The 25,761-nt window shown below is 30.4% G+C and overlaps 2 protein-coding genes across 3 annotated transcripts; one reads left to right on the top strand and one right to left on the bottom strand.

The window, feature by feature from the left end:
• Nucleotides 1-7,708: 7,708 nt before the first annotated feature.
• Nucleotides 7,709-12,897, bottom strand: LOC119675997 (condensin complex subunit 2-like). The gene is made up of 5 exons (XM_038087219.1): nucleotides 12,575-12,897; nucleotides 12,003-12,273; nucleotides 11,251-11,935; nucleotides 9,042-9,646; nucleotides 7,709-8,050 (listed from the first exon to the last, which is right to left on the bottom strand). The coding sequence occupies exons 2-5, from the start codon at nucleotides 12,264-12,266 to the stop codon at nucleotides 7,709-7,711; spliced, it is 1,896 nt and encodes a 631-aa protein (XP_037943147.1). The 5' UTR covers nucleotides 12,267-12,273; nucleotides 12,575-12,897.
• A 3,449-nt stretch (nucleotides 12,898-16,346) lies between these two features.
• Nucleotides 16,347-25,727, top strand: LOC119683075 (DNA-directed RNA polymerase II subunit RPB11). 2 transcript variants are annotated; one of them, XM_038096680.1, is made up of 4 exons: nucleotides 16,347-16,613; nucleotides 23,563-23,652; nucleotides 23,717-23,891; nucleotides 25,605-25,727. In XM_038096680.1, the coding sequence occupies exons 1-4, from the start codon at nucleotides 16,471-16,473 to the stop codon at nucleotides 25,638-25,640; spliced, it is 444 nt and encodes a 147-aa protein (XP_037952608.1). In that variant the 5' UTR covers nucleotides 16,347-16,470; the 3' UTR covers nucleotides 25,641-25,727. The 2 variants fall into 2 exon arrangements, with proteins under 2 accessions (XP_037952608.1, XP_037952609.1); XM_038096681.1 differs by lacking the exon at nucleotides 16,347-16,613 and adding an exon at nucleotides 23,415-23,512.
• Nucleotides 25,728-25,761: the final 34 nt, after the last annotated feature.

Below are 25,761 nucleotides of genomic sequence, written 5' to 3' on the forward strand. Positions count from 1 at the left end.
AGTCTCACTTCCTTTACTTATTATCTCTCATTACTTCTCACTAGCATGTTGGCTTAAATATATGTTCTGAACATTATTCCTTACGATTCACTACTTATTTACTGCTTTCATCAGTTGTCGCTTACACAGTAGTTCCAATTTACTTACTCTCCGAAATGGGTGGGGCCTAGCGTTTAACTTAATAAAAACCATTTGAATTTACTACTTACCTAGCTGGTAATATTTAATATTATTATTTGATATTTATTATTATTATTAATATTATTATATAAATATTTAATATTTATTTTATTTATTAAAAAATAAAAAACTCTATAAATATATCCTCCAAAATTTTTCATTAGAGATGGATTTTTTTGTTTTTATTTACGTATGTTAACGCTAGACAAAGACTTTTGATAGTTACAATTTAATTTAATTCAATTTAATTTATTTTAATTTAATTTAATTTCAATTTCAAGTACTAATATATATGATTAAAATAAAGATATTTCACTTGACTTATTAAATAATAGGTAATCAATTATAATACACAGCTTACTTTACTATAGAATATTCTATATCTCCATTGATTAATACTCATAAAACTGACCGCATAGTAATAGAAATAAAAAATAATTTCTCAGGAAATAGGAGACTATAAAATTCAGATGGATGGAAAAGGGTATGATATAAACATTGGGGCTTTGATGCTTTCACTTTTTCACTTTAAGAAAAATCAAAAATATGGAAGTCTGCCTTCTAACTCATGTAGGTCCATCAAGAACAATTCCATAATAATAATAAATAATAAAGTAATATATACAATAAATGTCTACATAACTATATAAATATATGTGCAGCTTTCTATCACATCATAAGGGGTCACACTGTTGCATATTTCAACCGTCGAAATTGAGCAGTCCTTTGTAGAAGAGCGGAAGCCTCAATGTTGTCATGATGATCAAGGACAGATGTGGTATTTTTTAAATCAAATTATTTTTAACTATTTAATCCTAAACTAACTTAAAGCTATTAGGGCAGACTTTCGCTATCACACTTCCTTTCACTAACTAAGCTTAATGCAAATACGTTGTCACAACAAAACACAGGCAACGTATTGAAATTCCCGCCTCATTCACACCATAGCCTTTTCGCATACCTCAAAGCCTAATCAACATAATTTCCGTCGGCTATTTGCTTATATCCGTTTCCGTTAGATTTTGCTTGCGAAAAGGGATTTTAACAATTCCTTCGTATGTACCATAACTGCGTATCCGTGTGTTTGCTGAGTACTTATTCGCATTTGAGCAGCAACGCAAATACGTCAAATTTTGCACTGCCCCGCCCGCATTGAAGTGTAGATTTCTGCTCGACTTTAGCTGCCAGCTTAGAATTTGAAGTATCTGGAAGTTTATAAATGAAGCCACTGTTTATGTTGGAAAGCTTTGAGTTATGATTTGGGATGCGTTCCGTTTGAATGCTGTACAGATGCTTCCATCGCAACAGCAACAGCAACAGCAAATGAAAATGTAACTGAAGCGCAGAAGATGGAGCTGCGTCATGCGTTATGTGTTATGCGAAAGCAAACTTTCCGTTACCTCAAACGCAATTAGAAATAATTAATTATATTAATTAGACGAATGTTCATACTTTACGTGTGCAATGAGCAATGCGATGTTAAAATGTATGGCTCACTAATCAAGTAGCATGAATTTGGATGCAAATGCATCCAATATGCAATTACAATTACAATTTACAGGATTTCCCTTTGTTAGTTTGCGGTGGAGAAGGCAAATATTTAAAACTGTTTACACATGCAAAATTAAATGATCTTTGTTTAGTAAGACAGAAGTGAAATTCCTCTTCAAATCAATTTGACTAATTGCTACAACGATACGACTACAGCACTGTTCGTAAATATTTAACAAAATATAATTGCAGTACATTAGTAATAATCATATACGTATACATATTCTCATCAATATGTTTTCTAATTTTTACCGAGCTCTTCAGGTTGTTTAACACTTAAAAATGATAATTAAACACTAATTAATTTGTATACAAATTTTGAATATATTTTGTTTTTTTTTTGCAATTTTATTTTGAATCTTCAATTTTACGACAATAATCAAATTTAATTAACTTCAGGTGAAATTAACTGTTGCGTACATTTAAGATCTAATCACTATCCTATCAGTAACTTATAATACATACAAGTTAATTATATATAATACAATTTTTAACCTATACTTGTTTCTATTATCTTTAATATAATATTAATACGAAATTTCTAAAATATCCTCAGGTTCTATAAGGTAGATCTAGACTATGATTTCTTCGCAGTCGTCTTGTATTTGGATTATTGTCTAACAGAGACAAAGCAATAAAATTTAAGTTAACTTCAAGTCTATTGACGAACCTGCCACTTAACCTTTCTTTTGTTTCTTATCCAAGCAATCTGTAAGTCTTTGTGTAGTTCATCGTTTGTCACATACCAAGGCGCATCTCTAAATTTTCGTATTGTGATTGACTGGAATCTTTGTAATATTTTAATTTAAGAATTGCTTGCTGTACCCCAAAGCTAAATTACATATATCCAGATGAGTTTAAGAATGGCCTTGTAGAGTATTACTTTGTTCTCTACGCTGAGTTGAGAATTTCGTCCACGTTACTAGTACATTTTTTTAGCTTTGATACTGAGCTGTCTGCGTTTAGCTTTAATGTGAATATCGGCAAAAGATCGTATCGAGATAATGCACATGCTTAAGTGTCTGTTTTTGAACAGCTAACAATTAGTAGTTTAACAGCTACACTACTAATATTTAAAGTATTAAGATGCTACTAATAATTTCGTAATTATTAATTGAAACGTTTTTACGAATAGTAGAATAAACGCTACAGATATAACTCTTGCTAAAACAAATTGAAAACTGTTACCCAGAAATGCCATACATTTGAGAACTGTGGCCAAAACAAAAGAGCAATCATGGTGAATAGACCATGTTTGAAATAAACCAATCACCAATGATCTAGGGAAGTCAATGATATAAGAAATCTTACGAAAACAAACTAAAAAGTGTTACCCAGAGATTAAGGTGAATAGATTATAATTGATTAACAACCATAGATATAAGAACTCTTACGAAAACAAATTAAAGAGTCTTACCCAGAGATTAAGGTGAAAAGATAACGATTGGTTAAGAACCACAGATATAAGAACTCTTACGAGAAGAAACTAAAGAGTCTCACATAGAGATTAAAGTGAATAGACCACAACCGGTCTATGGTCTGTAGAAGCCACAGATATACGAAATCTTACGTAAACAAACTAAAGAGATTAAGGAGAAAAGATAATGATTTTTTAAAAACCACTAAAGAGTCGTACACAGAGATTAAAGTGAATAGACCACAACTGGTCTATGGTCTGTGGAAGCTACAGATATAAGAAATCTTACGAAAACAAACTAAAAAGTCCTATCCAGAGACTAAGGTGAATAGATTACGATTGGTTAAATGCCACAGATATAAGAACTCTTACGAAAACAACCAAAAAAGTCTTACCCAGAGACTGAGGTGAACAGATCTGGACTGGTTAAAAGCCTCAGATATAAGAACTCTTACGAAAACAAACTATAGAGATTAAGGTGAATAAACTTTACTGTAACATAACGTGATAATAGCGATGAATTATCATATTTGTTGCAAATCCACTTAGATTATATAAAATGATTTATCAAGGACATAACAAAGTCATTAACTCAAAACTATCAGAAAAATGTATAAAATCAAGAGTATTATGAAAATAATAGTATCCAGTATATCTAAAAGTTTAATTTAACTTTAACATAATTTGAGGGCTGATTTCTGTGTCAAGGCAATATAGGTACATATACACATTGCAAGGAAACATACTCTCAATTGATTTATAGGTCCCCAAACTAAAATTTTGAATTCATCTCACAAAATATCCTCAAATTTATTTCTAAAGTAACGTATGTATTTCCACAATATTCAATTGCTTGTATATATTTACTTAGTATCGTTGATAGGAGTATTTTGTATTTTGTATTTTGTATCTGTAAACGCATTATTATTAATTTCGAGATATATAAATTTTATTGTTTGCATTTAAGTCTCACACATGAATCCATTTCCGAATTTGTCTTCTTACTTGAGTTGTGATTAAATACTTATATGAACATTTATTTGGATGTTTTCCTTCTTCACAGTTTTAATATTAGTTTTGCAATCCATTCATTCATTTTCTTAAAGCAAATATACAGATACACAAACCATAAGATACACATTTTGAAAATTATTTAACTTAAGTTTTACTTTATTGCTGTTGAGAGTTGTTATTATTTATTGTTTATTTTCCAGATTACATTCAATAAAAATTTAAGAAATTAAACAGAATGAATTATTTAAATTTTCATTTCATCTCTGAATTTCAAAATTTGAAAATATGAAAATAAAATCAAATAGTTAACACAAATAAATGGAAATACTTTGTCCCCACTGACCAATTCATTTATATTTTATATAATAAAATTATTGCAAAACTTTTCTAAATTGTTTAAATTGCTTGTTCTTGTTTAAACAAAATGAAAATACTTTCCTAAATTGTGGAAATATAAAATAAAAAAAAAACTTACTATTCACTATTTGCAAATTAGAGTACAACGAATATTACTTCTTCGAAAAGATTTTCTGAACTTTAATAGAAATATTTCTATTTTAATCCTTTTATCTACTATAGCTCATAAGGGAACATATCTTTACCATAGTCGAATTATTCTAGAAAATGAACAAAATTGTAAAAGTGGAAATAAGGTAAATATGAATACAACATCTTACACATCTCAAATGTATCTTTAAGTTAAATTTTTCTTTAAAAATTGTCTTCTTCGTTTTTGAAAATACAATAACAATAAAAGTAAATAACAAATAATATTGATTGTTAACTCATATAGTTAATTAAAAACTAACGAATAGTTTCACTTAATCACGTTTGATAAGCGGTTCACTTGGCACAAGCATACACAAATCAAAAGAAGTAGTTCCGCAAAAACACTGCAATGCACATTGCACAACCACTTTTCAGACACAACAGAATAACAGAAGTGAGAATAACAGAAAGCTGATCTACAGCCAGATAATTAGACCAGCACTACTTTATGGGTGTGCAGCGTATAGCTAAGCTGCCGACTCTACTATCCAGAAGCTGCAAGTTGCTCAAAGTCAGGCTCTCCGAAGACTCTTCAAAGTGCCATGGTACATCCGCACGAATGACATGCTAAGAGACCTTAGGATAGATCCGGTCAAAAAATACGTAAGGAACAGAGCCTTGAAGCGATATGCGAAAACCAACAGGCTGCCCTACTTAGCACTATCTAATCTCAGAGTAATCACAAACCGCACAGGGCGGTACGCAGATCTTAGATCAGTCATTGAATAATCACGAAGCTTATGAGGAATACACAAATTAGTCAGTGAGATGGGTGCGACTCTGCAGAAACCCCTCAGCTATCAAAGAGTAAAAGTGCCCAGATAAGAAGTAAGAATTTTTTTATAATAAGATTTTTCCTGTCCCTTTATGAAATACCCGCCAAAGAGATCATATGACTTCCTTATTAACTTCATTATTTCTATTATTCTAAAAAGTAAAAAATTTAATTCGTGGTTTAAAAACTTATATCAGTATTAACTCCGTTTTATAATTTTTGTAAATATTGCTTAACAAAAAAAACTGAAAAATCTTTTTTTTTATTATATATATATTTATCATATATATATTATCATATATATATTATCATATAGCTATATATTTTTAGGATAATTTTATATAAAATCATCACACAAAATACTATTAGATAAATCGATTTATTCCAAATGTTTCTAGTAATAAATTTAAGGACCTAAATGAAAGAATTATTGAAATAAACAAATTCCCTATTGAAATAAATTTAGATAAAAATTAAAACACAAATTTAAATATTTATTTCTGATTTGATACCGAAAATACTCTAACAAATTCTTCTGTTGTATTTATGGATATTCAATCTATTATAAATTTTTGCTATAATTTCGATACAGCAAAATATTTAAGTATTTATTTGTTAGTTTGACATAGTTTAGTGTGTATACATTCAATCAGGAAGACTTCAAAACATGCCAAATAAAACTTATTTGTTTGCAATTTTCAATTTTGAATAAACAAATCAATCTGCAATTAAAGGACATTCATTCATGGATGTGCTTGTTTGGCTGATATATATTCTAACGGACTGACGAATTCCCATTTCCCATTTCCCATTTATTGAAACTTCAAATGATTCGAGTTGGTATTCGGTAAATTAATTTTGAACATTAATGCTCAACATTTGAAAAACAAATATTAAATTAAAAAACTTTTTTAAATGTTTTTTAATTAAAAGAAAACTCACGTTGTCAATTATACATGCAATGAAATTCCTTGATATTCTTTAATTAAATTTAATTGATTGACTATACAATTTTATTGATAAATAAATGATAAATAAAAATCTTTAATATGTATATAAAAATATTTCACTTATCAACAGATGTTGAAGTTTAGCAAGCGATTGGATTCCAGCATTCAATGGTAGTTGACCTCTGATTAACTATTTGGCTGTATGCCGACGTCGATGCACAGAACCAAGAAACAACTACTCTCATTTTATTTTTATTCAATGAGAATCCAAGTTTAGATTTCTCCAAATTTGGATTTCTCATTGAGACCACAGTGAGAACCCTTTAAATATATTACGAATAAAGATAGTAGACACAATATGCCACCGTTTGATCATTTCAGAAGAGTCCTCAGAAGACACAGGTTGTTTAACTTCCTTATTGCAAGTAATGCTTAATATTGCTGTATTATTTAGTGCAACAGTTAAACTGGCTATTAAACAAATATATCTAAGCATTGTCAAGCAAGAACAAGGTCAGATGAAACTTTTTGTTAAATCTCCAGATTGATCTGATCTAAACTAGACAAAAATACAAAAGTTGGCGCTTCAACTAAGGAGTAACCAGCTCAGTACTATGGTATCGATGATGACGGGTCACTGTATAATAGGAAGACATGCTATGAATATGGATCTATCTTAAAACAACATTTGTCGAGGTTGTGACTTTGCGGATGAGAAGGAAACTACTTTATAAGCAAGTAGTTGGACCTAAACTATTTTATGATAGTGTTATTATGGCAATACTTATACATTCAGCATAAACAATTTCACAATTTAACTTGTCAAAATATTGTGTTGAGACTTAACCTAACTACTCGCCACTTACCACACCCATTGATGAATCGAAGGTTCACAATGCGGACTACAAAAACTACTTTAGGTACATAAGATTGCACGAGATCAACGCATTTTCCATAATTCCAATTTAGATTTATTGAGAGAGAACACCATTTTATAATAGATTATCGTACGAAATAAATAATAATTCATTGCACAATAGCAGCAGGTCTATGATCATAATTATATCGTTAATTAAAGGCATGTATTCACACAAATCGGGCAAATTATACATTTTTCCTATAAAAATAAAAAAAATACTTTTCTACATAATTAAATGAAGTAAGAAAATATTAGCATCCGGCTTTCTCGCCGAATTTTGTTAATTTATTATTTAAAAAAAATTGAGAAATTGTAAAAATTATAATTAAAATTATAATTAACTTAATTTGAAGTTAAAAATTTGATGGAAGGTCATCTTCCTTTTGTGGTTCCGTTTTTATTTTTCTAATAATAATATCGTCAGAATCTTTGACTTCTGATAATCGGAAACTGTTTTCATTGGCTACATGTAGTAGGGAATAAAATGACGTGATAGGTGTTAAGGACGATGCATTTGGTTCCGAAACCACGTCAGGCAACGAAGAATACATTTTTTTAAATGATGCTATACCATCTTCTTCTTCTTTTGCACTCACTTCAAATTGTAAGTCCAGCAGTGATTTGCAGCTTGCTTTTAAGTTCTTCATATCAATGCGACGGTCATGTTTGGCAAATGGAACAACAACCTTTGTTACCTAAAAAAAAATTATGTATATAATAACATTTTTGTTTAAATAAAAATTATATATATATATTTTAAAACAAATCAAAAATTTGATATGAATATGAAATTAATGATACTGATTATATGTAAAGTAGCTTACTTCCATACACGTCATATTAAAATGTTAACTTTCAATGTAATTATTATATAAAGAAGAAAAAAACGCAAAGTTTAGAAGAATACAGTCTAGTAGACTGGGGGAAGCGTCAATGACTAAAGTCCCAGACTTGAATCCGAACTTGAAGAGACTTTTTATGATTTTATGTCTCACTTCGTTTAGTTTTATTTCATTTATTTTTTTTCATTTATTTTCTTTGTTTCTTCAATTTGTCTCCTTTTATATTTTCCAATTTATTTTATTTTCCGTTTTTTTTCTTTTATTTTTAAATTACTTTTTTTTTAAATTTCCTTTTTTTCAAATTTATTTTTGCAATTATTTTTTTTTGCAGTTTTTTGCAACTACGGCATTTCAGGACGTCAAGTGATCATAGACGTTGCCAATCAGCTTCGTAAAGCTTACTATGCGTTTGCCAGCTTTAACAAAGTTTGGAGAACAAGGGACTAACAACTAAAAACAAAAATAAAAATCTTTGACTCTTATACAAAAAAATTATAAAAGAACACAGTGAACTGTTCTCCAAGCAACACCCCTTGCGTTCCACTCAGATCATCACCACAATGACGTCATCATGTACAGTAGAGTCCACGCTCTAAGATGTATCCGTCCATTCCTTTAATAGTTATACCGACAACTTTTGAAATGAATATAAACGTGCAGTACACTCTTTAAGACCACGGGTGCACCGCAACAAAGTTCTCATTATATATATATATATATATATTTACAAATTAACAGAGAAACAATATATATTTACCATGAATTAGATTAAAACTTAGTGAAAGTAGTGTTATTGTTAATGAATTTTCATTATTAAACTGATTTTATGTAATTCAACGCTTACTTGAGGAGGCGCTCCATCCAAATCTGTAGTAATTTCCAAAATCGTATCATTGCATTCCTCCGATTTAGAATCGACACCTGAGACTATATCATCATCAAGGTGATTAACGGAATTCGCAATATTACCAGCCGATTCGTTGGCCATCGTTTTAGCCAGTTTTGAATTTTGCGTGCCATAACCTTTAGGTGCGAGCCAGCTTCGCATTAATGTATTTTTTTTAATATGTAAGTCAGTAGGTAATTTTAATTTGCGGTCATCCCACTTTTTGTATACATTATTACGCCGTTGTTGATTTGTGGCCCTCTCATTAGGCAGATACAAACTCTCGTCTACGTCTACTCCAAATATAAGGGGTTTTGAACGTGCCTTAACCACTTGTGTACGTTGTGTCCGTTGATTTATTAGTCCACCATTTTGAGTATTCCTCGACTGACTTGGACAAAGTGGTTTGAACTTCCAATGGGAAGGACCAGCCCAAAACCCTAAAATTTTATTTAATGGAAAATAGGAATATTCCAAGTTGGATGAATCGATAGAGCGTAAGTCCTTTATAATTTCAACTGAACGGCGTAAACCTTGACATCTATTTATTGCAGTTACTTCCTCTGAAAAATATCAACATTTAAAAAAAATTAGTTATAAATTAAAAATGTTCATTTATTTAGAATTGCGGAAGCTTAAGTATTCTTTAACTAGATGATTTATATAAAAATTAGTAACGATTTCTAATATATTTGACTCTGTTTATTTTTTATTTAAATAAAAATAATTTGTATTTTTTTTTATTATTTATTCAATTGCATCTAGTTATAAATAAAAACTAATTAGCAATATGTTTATGGTATATCAGGAACTTAAAATAGTGGATATTAATCCTTATCTATAATATTATAGAATAATGATTAATATTTAAATTACGAGGTCTTCTGTTTGAAGGACTGAAGAAGCTTCTATATTGCAGTGAACTTCAAGTCTTTTTTTATGTGCTTCTGCCTGAAGCGTGACTATTCCAGTAACTCTCGGAACATACAAGTCACGATGAAGGTCGCTGTTATGGACATACCATGAAGCATTAGCAATTGTTCTTAGGATGTTGTTCTGATATCTTTGGACTATCTGCCTATTTGACTTAGATGTGCAACTTCAGAGTTGCGATCCATTAAAATAATTTGTATTGACGCTATATAATATTATATAAATATACAAAACTTTTATCGCTTTAGTTTGATTAGCTTGCTGAATCAATATACTCTTAGGGTATAGATATAGGGTATAAAGTATAATAAAAAATTCGAAGAGAATACAGTTAATTCAGTTAAAGTTAAACACGCTTAAAAAACAATATATAAAGACCAGAGATTACGAGCGATAAAGAAACCACTGACACGTTTGTATTACTCATTATGATCTAATATGATCAACCACACAAGTGGCAGAATGGCAACTAATTTAAATTTCCTGGATGATGACCATCTCTCTACTTCGATATAGCTTACAAATCTTTTACCTGAAGAACAACAACAATAATAATGTTGTATTTTTTGACACGTGTGGTATAGCTTATTTCATTAATAGAGAGACCACTGATTAACAAAAATAACATACTAAGAACTCCTAAAGCTAAATCCGGTTTTGCAATGTATTTTGGTATTGTGTATGGTACGGTCCTAGCTGACTGATTATAACAGTTCCTGTTCACATTTGGCAGTGAAATTATACATTGGCTATATAATACTGCATTGAGCAATCTTTTTGGACAGAAACAATTAATATATATTAGTTCGCAATCTATGTTACTTCAGTAAGGATATGTACATCAAATTTTATAACTTTCAGTTGTACACCATTTTTACTCAAAATTAAAATACTTTTTTATTGAAAATATTATTTTTTATTTTACTAGCTACTTTCAAAACAGTGTTTTCTCACATATGCCAACGCTTAACCCAATCTTCCACACACTTTCGCTAAATGCTCTTGAGGTAGTCTCACATTAACAACTGCTGTAAGCAAACTAATTGACAGATGGCGCTCAAATTTGTACCATATGTCCAGAAAGGGTGTACCAACATAACAAAAAAAAATTGTTTGAAAAAGGTCTATTACTTAAGGAGTAGTTAAGAAACAACAAAATCCGAATACTTTTTGAGCAGAAGGTCTATTAGTTCTCTACATAGTTTACGAAATTAATATAAATAAAATAACTTACCTAATGTTAAGGCATCGTGTTCAGAAAAATCAATATCTAACAAAGATTTTTCGGGATCAAGACATACTGGCTCACATTCAGCATCCATATCAAATTTTACATCTATTTCTGATGGTGTCAAATTTTGTGAAGATTTTTTTTCAATTTTACTGGTTATTGTGTAACCAGTATATAGTGATCTAATATGTAAATCACTATATATTGCTTCTTCTTTAGTTTCCACTAAATCGCCATTTTTAAGGTCTATATGTAATATTTCCTCAAATATATTTGCAGGAACATCAGATTGAGCAGCATCATCTTCCACTTCTAATGTATAATCGATTTCTTTATCGGACGCCGCCCAATAACCAAAATTTGCATCCAATTGTAAATTTAAATCATTTGTCAGTAAAAAGTTGTTCATTAAATTTTTTGGTGTCTTTGTTAACCCATGAACTTTACTAAGTCTGCCAAATATGGCATCATCCATTGGAACAGTTTCCAATAAACCGTTTAAAGTGTGTTTATTTATGGTAACTGTGCTTGTTGGACGCCGAATCCGTTTTTTTGGTTTATGTGGATCAGCCTTTATGTCCGGTAGAGTTGCAGCTAAACCTGCGGAAAAACGCACAACGTCACTGTATACAGACTCTACACGTAAATCGTAAACCTTTGATGAAGCTTCTAGCAAAGGGCAAGCAACCTTAAAAAATAAATCATGTTCATATTTTACAACAAAAACTAAATTTAATGCACAAAAATATACTTACTTTAAAGTTATTCAAAAAATTGTGGTTATGCTCAAGCCAATCAGAAAATGTTTGAATAACTGATATTGACCATGCATTATCACGACTGATTTGATTTTTCTGGTGAATTTCCAAACATTTATTTATATTTTCATTTTCAGTCATCAAGTCTTCCTTGGATACCGTGCGGCTACAAGCCAAATGACGCTCCTCTTCATCATCATGTGATGGAGGTTCTCTTATATCAGTTACTCCAGACAACTCGCGTATATTTGAAGGCAACATTGTTTTGCTAAAAAATGTATTTCATGATAAAATTTTTTCTTTTTATATTATCGGCAATCGCTATGAACTCAGAGCAACTACTATAACCACTGCTTTGACTTTTGATTAAAGTACCAAAGCGAACGAATTATAGATATTTATTTGAGATCTCGTAATCAACTAATTTTGATTATTGACATTTGCTATATACTATCAATTAGGACGCTGAGTGACGCTTACTTGGCAAATTTACCTTTGTATTTTTTGTGTATAAATAAAACCTATCGTGTATAAATAATAATAATAATAATAATATAGTTAATAGTTACCATTCAATTTCTGGAGATATCTTAGAAATTTTATTTCTTGAAACAAGCAAAAATGGAGGCTTTTTAAAGTTTTTCCGAGTAGAAAACGAAGTGAAAAATCCTTAATAAAACACTTTTAGCAAGTTCCAGAATTAATTGAAAATATTTAATTAAAACTAGTTGCATATATATCAAAATTGAAGTCACGAATCGCGAATCACGAATTTTGTGTAATGATATATATACCAACCTTAAAACCAAACCTCAATTATAAAAACACAAACAGCTCAAAAAACGATCCGACTGCCGACTCGTCTCTTGAAAAAGTAACCAATAAGAAAGAAAACTTGTGACGTTTTTTCAAAATTAATATAAGTACATTTGACAGGCCATACACAGATTCACTCGATCGAACTATATTAATTTGGTTTATGCTTTAAGCAGGTATTACACATGATGTTTATTGGCTAGGCGTGACGTTACACAGTGAAACGAGTTCTTATAAGCAGCGGCCAAAATTTATAAATGCTATGCTATTCTACTGAAATTTCATATATAAGCTTATTTTGTTGATAATAAGAAATTTCCGAAGTACGTACGTTGTCTTTCTATTTTTTAACCCACCTGCCACACAAAGTTATTCGTCAAAATTAACAAACACAAATCAATTTCATTAAAATTTTGCATAAATAAATGTTTTTATAATACAAAAATATTTATAAATAATGGGTATGGTTCGCCTATTTTTACGCACATATGCCCCACAAAGTTAATCATTCAAAATAATAAATATTGATTAATTTCAGTGAAATCTATACAAATTTTTATTACCCATCTTACTTCATTATCAGAATTATATAAGCAAAGCTTAAATTTATATATTAACAACATAATTCAGATATTTCTTCCATCAAAATTATGAGAGTCTGTAGTGTCAAACACAAAACTCAAAAAATTAATTTTCCTACTGTGAAATAAAGGACTTTTACGTATTTGCTTACGATTGGCCTCTATGGTCTCATCAGATAATATTCCGATAGGAAGATCAAATATTCCAATTGTATTCATTCCATGAATAAGTATTATATGAATAGTAACATGAGATATTGCTTACTTCAATCGCCTTTTCTACGCCTTTTTATTTGTGTTAATTGAAACAGATTTCCATCCCTTAAAACAGAATGAAATTTGCATAAAAGCCGACAATAATCCGATTGTATACGAAAAAAAACGAGCAAGACTGACGAAATAACAAAATTTTTGATTTCCAACGCTTCACTTGTCATTCCTACAAATGTTGCCACTACACAAGAAACTTGGCATAAAAAGCGCCCGGCAAACAAGTCCGGCGTCCTGTGTAATACCCGCATTATTTCACAAGGGGCTATTCATTAGGTCTGTTCCAGAAGCTACTCGTTGTAAAATTCAAGTACAACACAAGTAAAATACAAACTGAGAGCGTAACACAAAGAAAGTGCCAAATTACGCTCTTTACACAGAATTTCATGGAACAGCTTTGTGTAAAGTTTGGTGCGAACGCCAGTGCCGCGCAAATAAACAAAATAAAAATTTAAATTCAAACCAAAATAGCTGATTTACACAATGACACAAAATTCACTTGAAATAAAATGTGCGAGTAAAGTCTGTATAGCATTTTCAAATTTCGACAGGGATGTTACATTCTCTCAGATGCTCTCATTTACTTGAAAATTTGCTGGTGGAAAGTACTTCTGTATACACAGTGTTACTCAAAGTTACTACGAGAAGCTCGTGGAATAGACCTATTTTCATTTCAAGTAATTATTAAATCGGATTGGCACATTATTTAATTATTAAGTCCAAATACAATTTTAATACTACATATGTTAAATTATATAAAATTGGTCAATACTCTGACATATTCGGATGTGAATCACATCAAAATCATTTCATAAAATTACGGGCGCCTCTTGTTTGTACCGATTAGCATTCTGACACCTATACCTCGGTTAACAGCCATTTCGTACAACAGTACACTCTATTAACGACTCAGCCGTATTTCTAACCGTGTTTCGCTTAACAGTGAAGAAAATTATAAATATTATGTCTTTTATAATGCAAGTACGTGCTAATTTGATAATCAAAGAGCTGATGTAATAGATGTAATAGTAAACATAGATCAGTCGTGGAAGAAAATAAAAATATAATCTCTTAACAGATTTTGGATTGCGTTGAGTAAACCATATGCTTGAAGCTGATACTAACATAAACGAAAAATTAAACGGGATATATATGTTAATATATAATAGGTATATATATAATATAAAAATAGAAGAAATTGAAGAACCAAAAGAAAGAGAGTTAGGCATTAACTGGATGCAAAAATAGTCATTTTCACAGTCATGTTCTTCCCTAACTGGTTTCCCTAACATAAGGTCTTTTCGGTGGCTTTCAAGTATGGCAAAAAATAACAATTTGCCTATACTGGCCGAAATGTACGCAAAACAAACTGTTTTTTCTATCTCGGCGGTATAGTTAAACTGACCACACACTTTGGGCAGTAAAGAAACAAATATTACCAACGCAATAAACTAACTGTTATGAACCTTCATTAGAAACTCCAACGAATATTGAAATCATATGTCAAAAATCATATGTAAACAAAAATTTAGAATTTACTCTTAGTCACTAATTACTACCTAGCAAGAACATCGGCCCTTCCTCCTCTCATTTGTTCACAGTTTTGGCTTAGATTTATTTGTTGTCTAAATACTAAGCCTTGTTTATTCTAACGTCTGCCTTCGCCTTGATACCTGGTAAAAAGTTTCAGCATGAGAGTATTTACTATTTTGTGTATTTTCATAAAATAAAATCAAACTATAGAAGTAATCAGAGGATTGATAATTCGATATTCGATAAACGTCTCAAGTTCAAGTTTTAATTCTTTCTCGCCAAAACTGAAAAATAAAATTATCAAAGCAACTGATTCTGTTTGTTTTGTTATATATATAAGTAATACCATGTTTTCACTGGTCTCACTATCTCATTTAGGCGGTTTTGTTCATTATACCCACTAATGAGGATGATTTACCGTACAAAAAGTTTTCATATAAATGAGCTTATTGCCAATAAATCAGCTCATTTAAGGTGAAAAATGTCAAATGCACCGCTTAAAAATAAATTTCTAGTAAGGTAAATTACCGAAATTTGAAATATGTGTCATATGTTTTGTATGTGAAATGTAAGCAAACAACAGCTGAGCTGTAAACAAAAGCATTGAGCAAGTCTTTAATAAAATATTTGTTTTTATCCGCCTTTTACTATTTGAGTATGTAATTGATATATAAAATGTATATAAATAATTTAATATATCAATCATATAATTAATTTTTTTGTATGATATGTATGATATGAAGTGAAGTTGTAAAAGTTTATAAAAGTTCTATCAGCTGCATAAATGAGCTCATTATAATCTTATCGTACACTCATTAAACTAAATGAGCAAGTGCCTTAATGAGACAGTGTGAATGTACTATAATCAGATTTTTTTATATTAAGAAGAAAGTGTAAAATATCGCGCAACTGTCACCTTTATAATAAAAACGGAGATATAAATTTCTTTATTTTTATACAAAATAAAAGGAATTAATATACCCAACTCTCAATTAAAGTCGAACTTTGATTGAGCTTATTTTTATATGAGGAATCAAGCGTCGATAACTGGTTTCGAGCTCAAAGTCGACGTTCACCACAAAGTTCGCAATGTAAACATGTTATAATCTTAAAGTTTCTGTAATGCATCCTATAACTACATTGCAACACATAAAAATGCAACATTGCAAAAAACCACAAGCTTGAAATATCAGACATTTGCTTTTCCTTGGCGAGGAGAAGTTTCTCGAAATCTTGAAATCTAAAGTTGAAGTTAAAATTTAGTTATGTTTTTGAATAAATCTTTTCAACGTAGAGCAAACTTAGATGTGGCTTCAAAGAGAGCATTAAATACACCGGTTCTAGAGATTGCTAACATAAATACAATTGTTAAGTGTTGCAATGAAATACCCAATTGTGACTGCTCCAGGTAAGCTTTAATTCTACATTTATACATATAAATTTTATGCAAAGAAGTTGTTAGAAAAACATATTTGCTTAGGGCCTAAGCCATTTTTGTCCTGAGCGCTACCGCATTGTTCGTATAAAAACGGTTTTCCCCGATTTTGAAAAGGAGAAGTATTAAAATGTTTTCCGCCTTTTATTTTCTGCTAATGGCCTAAAACCAATGCGTTGGTTAAAAAATAAAATCAGTAAAGAATATAAAATAAAGCTTAAAAGAACTCCAAAAAAATTTCATAGACTAAAAGGGCTAGCGGCGGGTCTCAAAATACTGATGAATCAGCAAGCAATACGTCATAAGATCAGCAGAAGTAGTCTTGTGAAATAGGATGATCCTCCAAACAAATGTTTTAATCGCAACAGTATCGCATCTGTAGATACACATAAATCAGTAAACATCGTAAGCACATCAGTAGCTCTGGAGAGATACAGAGATACTCATAAAGAAAGCAAAACACCTCTTAAGTTCTTAATTCTACCATTGCTTTGTTTATTTCTTACGTTTTACAGTAGTTTTTATATATATAATATATATATATATAATGTATATATATATATATATATAATGATTATATATAATATATATATATATATATATATATATATAATGTATATATATAATGATTATATATAATTATATATATATATATACACTGACGAATATAATTATTGGCACAGCAAGCATAATAAACTTTAGCACTGTTTTTACCCCGTTAATAAAGCGATTTTTAATTAATAAAATTTTTTTATATAAAATATTTAATTTGCTTATATATTCATTTTATTTTATTGAATTATCTCTTAAAATTAATTTTTTAAAATTAAAAAACCAAATGACATGGTAGTTTAGTTTCTATCTGAAAACGTTATGATTGCCTATAATATTAAAAAATCCATTTTGAACAAACTAAGCAGTAAAGATAAAGAAACCACCGAATCTCAGCGGAAAATAATTCTATGTTTGCACAATCAAGCGAAATCTTATGTCGATATTGGGCCATTACGTCAATCGGAGAATTATGCACCATACTAAGACGGGGACATCATTGCAAAATGCTAAGAACAGACGCCGAGCTAATGCATTGAGCCGCCGTAAACGCAGCAAAATAATAAGAAAGGTAAAGGTCAACTCAAAAATTACTTCAACCCAAATCGCAGCTGAACTTAACTGAGAGTTTGGCAAGGATATTCATCGCATTACAATCAGGAGTATATTGCATGAAATGAATTACAGTAGGCGTATTGCTAGATGAAAACCGTTAATTTTGCAGGTCAACCACCAAAAACATTTATAGCCTATGCAAAGAAGTACTTAAGCAATCTAATCGACATTTGGAAGGGGTAAAAATCTTCGAGGTGTAATATTCTAGGATGAAAGAAAATTTAATATATTTCGATCCACCAAACGAAAAAAAGAATTCTGCTATATCTGTGCAAAATTATGTTTATGTGGACGCCCATGTCCTATGCAGGTGTCGGTAAATTGGAATTCATTGATAGCATTAGATATAAAACATGTTATAGGAATAGCCTTCCTCAAGAGAAATGTCAAAGAAAAAGCCGAAACCTTGAGTTTATCAGCAATGATCTGTAGCAGATGGTTGATGATGTGCGTATATAACTCGCGCTGCATGCAAAACATACATTGTCTCATGCACCCCAATCTACATATCTCAACCCCATTGAATAGTTGTGAAAAGAATTGAATAGACGTCTAAAAAAGTGCGCTATAACAACAAAGACAGAACTGAAGATGGCACTGCTGAAGAGTGGCAAATAATTGGACCAAAAATGACACAAAAAAATAGTTTCTTTGACGCCAAGACAATTGGAAGCTGTTTTTAAACAAACGAGCTTAGCGACTAAGGTTGTGTGCGAGTTCGAGTAAATTGATGGTAAATTGAGGGAAATAGTAAATTATGTCATACGGCAGCAAAGTTTGGCATTTACCAGAGTTTCGAGTAGTGTAAATTAGATAAAAATTAGGTAAATTAGGTGTTACCATTGTGAAAATTTTATAAGATGTTTAATAAATAAATAAATAAACTCGAAAACTTTTAACCAAAAATTATAAATAAGTGCAATAAATAAATAAATAAATATTTACATAAGTGCAATGCAAAAAATCTCTACAAAATTTCAATTTACTTTGCCTCAATTTACTCGAACTCGCACACGTCCTAAATATTAATTTTTTTTTATTTTTTCATAAAGATGCCAATAATTTAGTTGAGCCTAATTTAGTCTGTTTTTTGATTTTTTAATTTTTAAATATTAAATTTGAGAGATTTTACTATGCAATAAATGAATTTAATTGTAAATTAGACATTTTATATAAAAAATTTTTTATTTACTAAAAATCGCTTTAAAAATAGGGTAAACATTAGTGCTGTTGGTATTCGGTTTTACGAAGTATTTGGAGAATCCGATTAGTCGGATAGTAAAGGAAGTCTTCGGAGTTGAATTTTAATTTGAATCTGATTTTTTTAAATCCGGATTCTTCGAATATCCGGATTTCCGATTATTATTCGTAGTAAAATTATTTGGAAATATATGTAAAATTTTAACAATATTTATGCATATATAAAGATATTATTTTTATTATTTTATTAGTAATGGAAATTTAAATAACAAACACACAAAATCCTACAAACATCAGAAAATTCCATCACCCCTAATTTGTGATTATTTGTATGATGCAAATTCATTTGCATTTGGTGCTTTTCCTTTAACTTTCACCCACGAAGTCTCCGAGTAATTTCACAACGAGTAATAATCACAAATCCGAATATTCGAAAACTCTAGATTTACAAAAAATCCAATTTTATTTTCAACTCCGGAGACTTTGTTGCTATCCGATTAATCGAATAATCTGATAACTTCAGTATTTTAGTGAACAGCACTAATAGAAACCGTGCTAAAGTTCAATATGGTTGCTGTGCCAATAATTGTGTTCGTCACCGTATATGGTTGGTTGGTTGCAGTGGTAGATCATGTAATAACTTTCATGTACCTAAAGACTAAATCCATCCCGTCGAATTTAGGTAATTTCATAGGTCACTTGTCACCGATGAACGGTCTGACAAACTGACAAAGAAGTATCTTCCTAAAAACCTATTTCTTCTAGACACCAAAGCCGGGCATTCACAGAGAAAGTGCATTATGTTTTTTTTTTCCAACGGGTTTGCACAACTTCTACAGTGAGGATTATAAGGAATGCGAAGTTTACCTGCATAGGTTCCTTCTCACCAATGACCAGAAAGAAACACAGTAAGCCTTGCGGTATTCACGCGGTCTCTTTTGATGAGTTCCGAGGATGTAATTTTATTATAGGTGGGCCATGTTAGCCTGAAAGTTGCACACGTTTTAAGTGCTTTCCATCTGTTATTGGCAATTTAAAGAAAGTAGAGATAAGTACTTCTCTTATTGGCACATCCAGAAAAGTATCAGAGTGGGTTAAACTGTCAGCTTTCTTATTCAATTCGACGTTACCAAGTCCAGGAACCTAGATGAGAGTGATGTTAGGCAACCAATTTAGCTCGCCCATTACCTCACTACATTCTTTAACTATCTTTGATTATGTGGTGAAGAATTGAATGGCTTTAATTGCTGCCTGGCTGTCAATAAAAATAGTAACACTACATTTGTCGTTGACGTGACTTGCAATTTGCCAGCATATTTCTCTAATTGCTAAGATTTCATCCTGAATAACCTGAAAAACTCATTAGGTGGCCTAAGAGAATTGTTTATGTTTTCAAATGGCGCGAAGATCGCAGCTCTTGCCCCGCAGTTCATTTTCGAGTCATCCGTATAGATCCGATGTTACAGACAGTTTGAAACTGTATCTAGAATCCGACTATGTCTATATGTTCGTTCCGACCAGACGCCTGTTGCTTTCAGTCTAATAGCGCTGTTAGAAACTATATTTTTGATGTGAAGATCAATAAGTAGCAGGGTAGGTATCATCACGTTCAGGGCTCATATGACGCTAACGCATGCCATCCTCTGAATTCTGTTGAGTTTACCAATATTATAGCTCTTACTCAGAGCTGTCCACCAAACAACAGCTCCATACGTGATAATTGGACGTACAATGGCTGTACGTACACAACACAACATCACTGTATATATCATATGATTTTTTTTTTGTGTTGATAATAATGTATTGCATATTGATCCAAACAATAACACCTTATCGAACTGAAAATAATATTACTTTTAAAAAATTTTAAATAAAAAAGTAAAAGGAAATAATTGTCTAAATTCTGATTTAAGTATATATGTATGTATATAGTCTTCCGTCGGTGTGATGAAGGTAATATTGAAAAATTTTTCCTTGATACGGATTTTAACAAGCTTTCCGCTCAACGGTGTAAATCGCTGGACTGATTTTAACAGTCTCTTGCTTCCCACAAAATCGCATCCAAATTCACGCCTATTTGTAAGGTAGCTGTAGTAGATCTGTCCATCTCATTTCCTGGCTGGTGGTGACGTCAGTCTTACATTTATTAATGGCTTTCGTCAGTTGGATAGAGGTACCTTCCCTATAGAAGATCAGGATATTCCAAGCACATATTCGTAAATTACAGTCCTTTGTTCGTTTGTGAGGATCGTCCGCCATCCAGCTCCAATTCCGATGCATTCTTACTTCATTCACTGCCGCCTGATTTTATGTGACAGCGCTGATATTTTCCATATTATATGCAATCAGATACGGTGCTTTGTGTACTCGCTCGCTCCCAATTATAATAGTACTATTTAGTAGCTCACGTTACACTTTATTTGTACTATTTAGTAGCTCACGTTACACTTTATTTGTATGTTTTAAATCCTTCCTTCACTTTTTTTTACTGTTATTTGAAATTAGGATCATCTGAAATTTTTTATTATGATAAATTTGACAATCAAATTACAATGATTTGTCGTGTGAATCGATATTTTTGCTTTTGATATCGGATGTCAGTTTAATATTTTTGACAGCTAAAATCACAAAGAAAACTATGGTGTGAATCCAGTATTAGATCTAATAATAATTTTTTATACACAATTATTAAAATAAAAGCAAAAAGTTGTAAGCCAATTGCAAGAAAACTAAAACAGTGCTAAATACTGCTCATTTAGCATTAACTAGTGATGTTACAAGTTTGAAAATTATATGAACCTTGCCAATAAATTTTTTGTGCCATTGATTTTATATATATATATATATATATTTATATAAAAAAAACTTATAAAATTTAACCGCAAATTTGTTTGAAATTTTCTTACTTGTCATATGTTTACTGGTTTTGGCAGTGATGCCAAGTTATTCTTATGCACCAAAATTTGTTCTATTAGAGCATTCATGACAAAAGAATACACCCAGAGTTAGGTTTCACCATCAAAATTTTTTTTGCTTCTTAAGTTTTAGTGCAGCCAACTTCAAAAGTTAGTCTATTGTGAATGTTCACTGGAAATATATTGCAAAATTCCAGTCTTCCGTTAAAATCATTAGAGCATTTCATTTACTAATAAATCCAAATACATAAATAAATAAATTAGAATTTCATTTACTAATATATCCAAATTCATAAATAAATTAATTAATTTAAATATTTAAGACAAAAATTGTCCTTCTAATATTCATTTTGTTTTCTTCTATTTAAATTAATTAATTTTTAGCATTTACAATTTTAATATATCATATTAGACCTTTACTTTTGTAAGCATATCAGAAAAAACAACCGCTTATTTTAAAAATAACATATGAAATCTTTTAAATTCGCTTAACTAATAAACAGCTCAAATCACATGGTTGCCAAGACTAAAAACTCTATTGTGAACGATTTTTGGAAGAACAAACAAAATTTCCAGTTAACTGTCAACGAATGATTTCGTTAATTCTTCGTATTACGTATCGTCATTATTCGTAACTAATACGTCACTTTTCTATTTATTATTTTACTGTTAAAAGGCACGAAAATTCATATTTTATTCACAATAATGTAAAAAAAAATATTCTTACCAATATTTGAAAAGAATTATAATTCATTATCAAAATTTTAACTTTAAATTTTATTACGTGTTTTGAATATATAAGCCTAATAAAATTTCGATTTTGCCCAGAGTTGCCATCGAAATTAGTGCTTATTTTATTTGTTCTTTAGCGATATGCTTACAAAAGAAAAGGTCTGTCAATTGTACACAACACACCAAAAAGAAGCATATGACATATTTTAAAAGTGATGCCAAATGTTTCAACCAGACTTAATGCTGTTTTTTCACACCCATTAAAGAAAAAAATACGGCTATTACATTCGACTACAAATTTTGACTCCTTGTCTTCTTTTTTCCTTTTTAATTTTTAAAGCATATGAAAAAAACAATAAAACAAATTTATATTAAATTTTACATAACATCTTCTGTTTTTTTTACAAAACTTACTGCCAGAAACTGCTAGAAAAACTTACTATTCATAGTTGAGGAATAGTAAAATCAAAATGTAAGCTAATACTGGATTTCACACGACTGTATTGTGTGTAATTTTAGCTGTAAATTGTTGTTGCTTTCAATGCAAATTGAATATTTTTGACAGCTATAATTACAAACAAAACTCCCATGTGACTCCAGTATAAACAAAGTTTTGTGTACACTTCAGTTTATACAGTTGAGGAATAGAACCCTTTTGTGTTTAAAATTATACAAATGCACAAAAGTGGTACCAATTACCAAAAAGCTGGCATCACTAAAGCGCAGCTGACAATTACTAAATGTCTGGCATTGCAAAAAAGTCGCTGTCAGTGATGAATGACATTTGAATAAATTTACAAGCTAAATGAACGCACCTCCGACATTTGAATCGTTTTTATTATATGATGGCGAGAAGAAGTAAAAAATAAAATAAATTTATCAACAATAATAATTGCATTTTATTACAGAATCATACGTGAATTGGACACAAAGGTTCCTAATGCCGCTATATTCACTATAAATAAGGAAGACCACACTTTGGGCAACATGATTCGCAAGTAAGTAATTATCAGTTAATAATAATAAATTTAGTAAAAATAAACACTCGTGCTTTTCGTGCAGTCAATTGTTGAAAGACCCAAATGTTTTGTTTGCTGGTTACAAAGTGCCACATCCTCTGGAACATAAATTTGTACTACGCATACAAACAACATCAGAGTCGTCGCCACAGGAAGCACTGACCAACGCTATTACGGATTTATTGTCTGAACTGTCGTTGTTCGAGGAGCGCTTTAGAGTAAATATAATTAAGAATACATTTTTTATAGTTAAGTTATTTGTAAGTACTATAACAAAATAGTTTCAGGAAGAAGAATGATTGGAATGTTAAGTCAATATTGCTAAATTGCGCCAAAAAATCATAAACGGGGGCTCTCTGTGTGTAGTCGCTTGGTATTAATATAGGCGTTGAATATTTATTGAAACTGAAGTGTCAAATTTAAATTCAGAGAGTTTTAGTTTTTTAATTTTTTGGAGAAAGAACGTTTACAATTTCGTACCGAGAAAAACTAAATAAAGTTTGTTTTCCGTTGTTTAAGATTCGTTTTAGTGTTAGTTAACAGAGAAGTCCTTTTATGACCCCGACGTGATCTTCTAAATTTGAATTTGATTCTTCTATATTAAATAAATTTCTAACGCCTATTTGCATCGCCACGTGTATTATATTTCACTTTACCAGTTGAGAACCTTCACTGCCTTTACTTTAGTCATAGTCTTTTTGCTAATTTAATTTTCAATAGAAAAAACTTGTATAATATTAAGAACTTTCAGAAGTCTTTATGTCTTAACACATTTGAGAATTTCTCTTAGCAATTGTTGCTGAATATTAACATGACTTTAGTTAATTACTTACCATAATTCTGTATTTCTGATTAACATAGAACATAGTTTATATAAAAACATATTTTCTTACAATTTTTAGAAAAACCCTAGTAGTATAAAGTAGTATATACATTGTGGTAAGACGAACCATTATTAAAGTATATTGAGTCTATGAGGCTTTCTTTTTAATATACTTTAATACCAAACTATGTTTACACTACATAATTATGGAGCCTCAGTTTCTCGATAAACTCACTGAATTGAAACATGAGCTTAAAAAAAAACTACTGTGTGCAAGGCATATTACCCTCGTTTATACTCGATCTCTCCGACTCTATAGCAATATCATGGAGTTTGAGCATAATTTAAGGCGATGCATTTATGATATGAAGATAGCAATCAACATGTGAGTTCCACTATAATATCCATAATTATGTTGTTTGAAAAGAAGTAGAAGTTGAATTCGGCATAAAAATGTTCTACGAACAGCATGCTTTGATGGCAAACTGAAATGCTTATGGCTGAGCTTACACATTTAGATATTAAGCCATTGTGTCTTGCAGAACTATGAAGTCTAAACTAAGGCAGCATAGACCGCTTTGTAATTGTCCAACAGATTTTCTTCAATACTACCCAAAGAATACTCTGATAGTGCTTTCAGCACATAACGTTATATATAACATTATATAGTCGAATTAATAATGCAGTGAATAGTCAGTGTATATCCCGACTTCGTGTTTTGAGGTTGTGGGGATACTGTATTAACCAATGGAAATAAGTAAGTCATGACAATGTCTTTAATTATGTTTATACAGCAAAAGTGAAGTTTTTCAAAATAAAAAGAAGTCATAAGGGGCAAAATTCTATATTATTACACAATGTAAGAGATTCTAAAGTTCCACCAAACTTTGTTAATAGGAGCAACTTGAATTTCAGAGACTCTGTAAATTCTGTAAGTGTAGCAGATTATTTCATATTGTATTGCTAGCTATAATTATTTATTGATTTAAAAATAATTATTATAGCATTTAGTTTATTTTTATTTGATATATTTATTACTTAACTAAAAACATCAATACAAATATTTCATAGAACTGGCGCTTATATTATCTATTTTCTTTATATTTAGGAAGCCCTCAAGGAGAAAAAGGAAGGTGGTGATTAAGTGTAAATCATCAACTGACACTGTATGCAGTTTCTATAAAAATAATTTATATATATTTTATAATAAAATTTAATGATTTAACATCAAGAGAAATAAATTTTATTTAATGCCTTTGTAACAT

This window comes from Teleopsis dalmanni, chromosome 2, assembly GCF_002237135.1.
Source record: "Teleopsis dalmanni isolate 2A chromosome 2, ASM223713v2, whole genome shotgun sequence".
NCBI classification, from domain to species: Eukaryota; Metazoa; Arthropoda; class Insecta; order Diptera; family Diopsidae; genus Teleopsis; species Teleopsis dalmanni.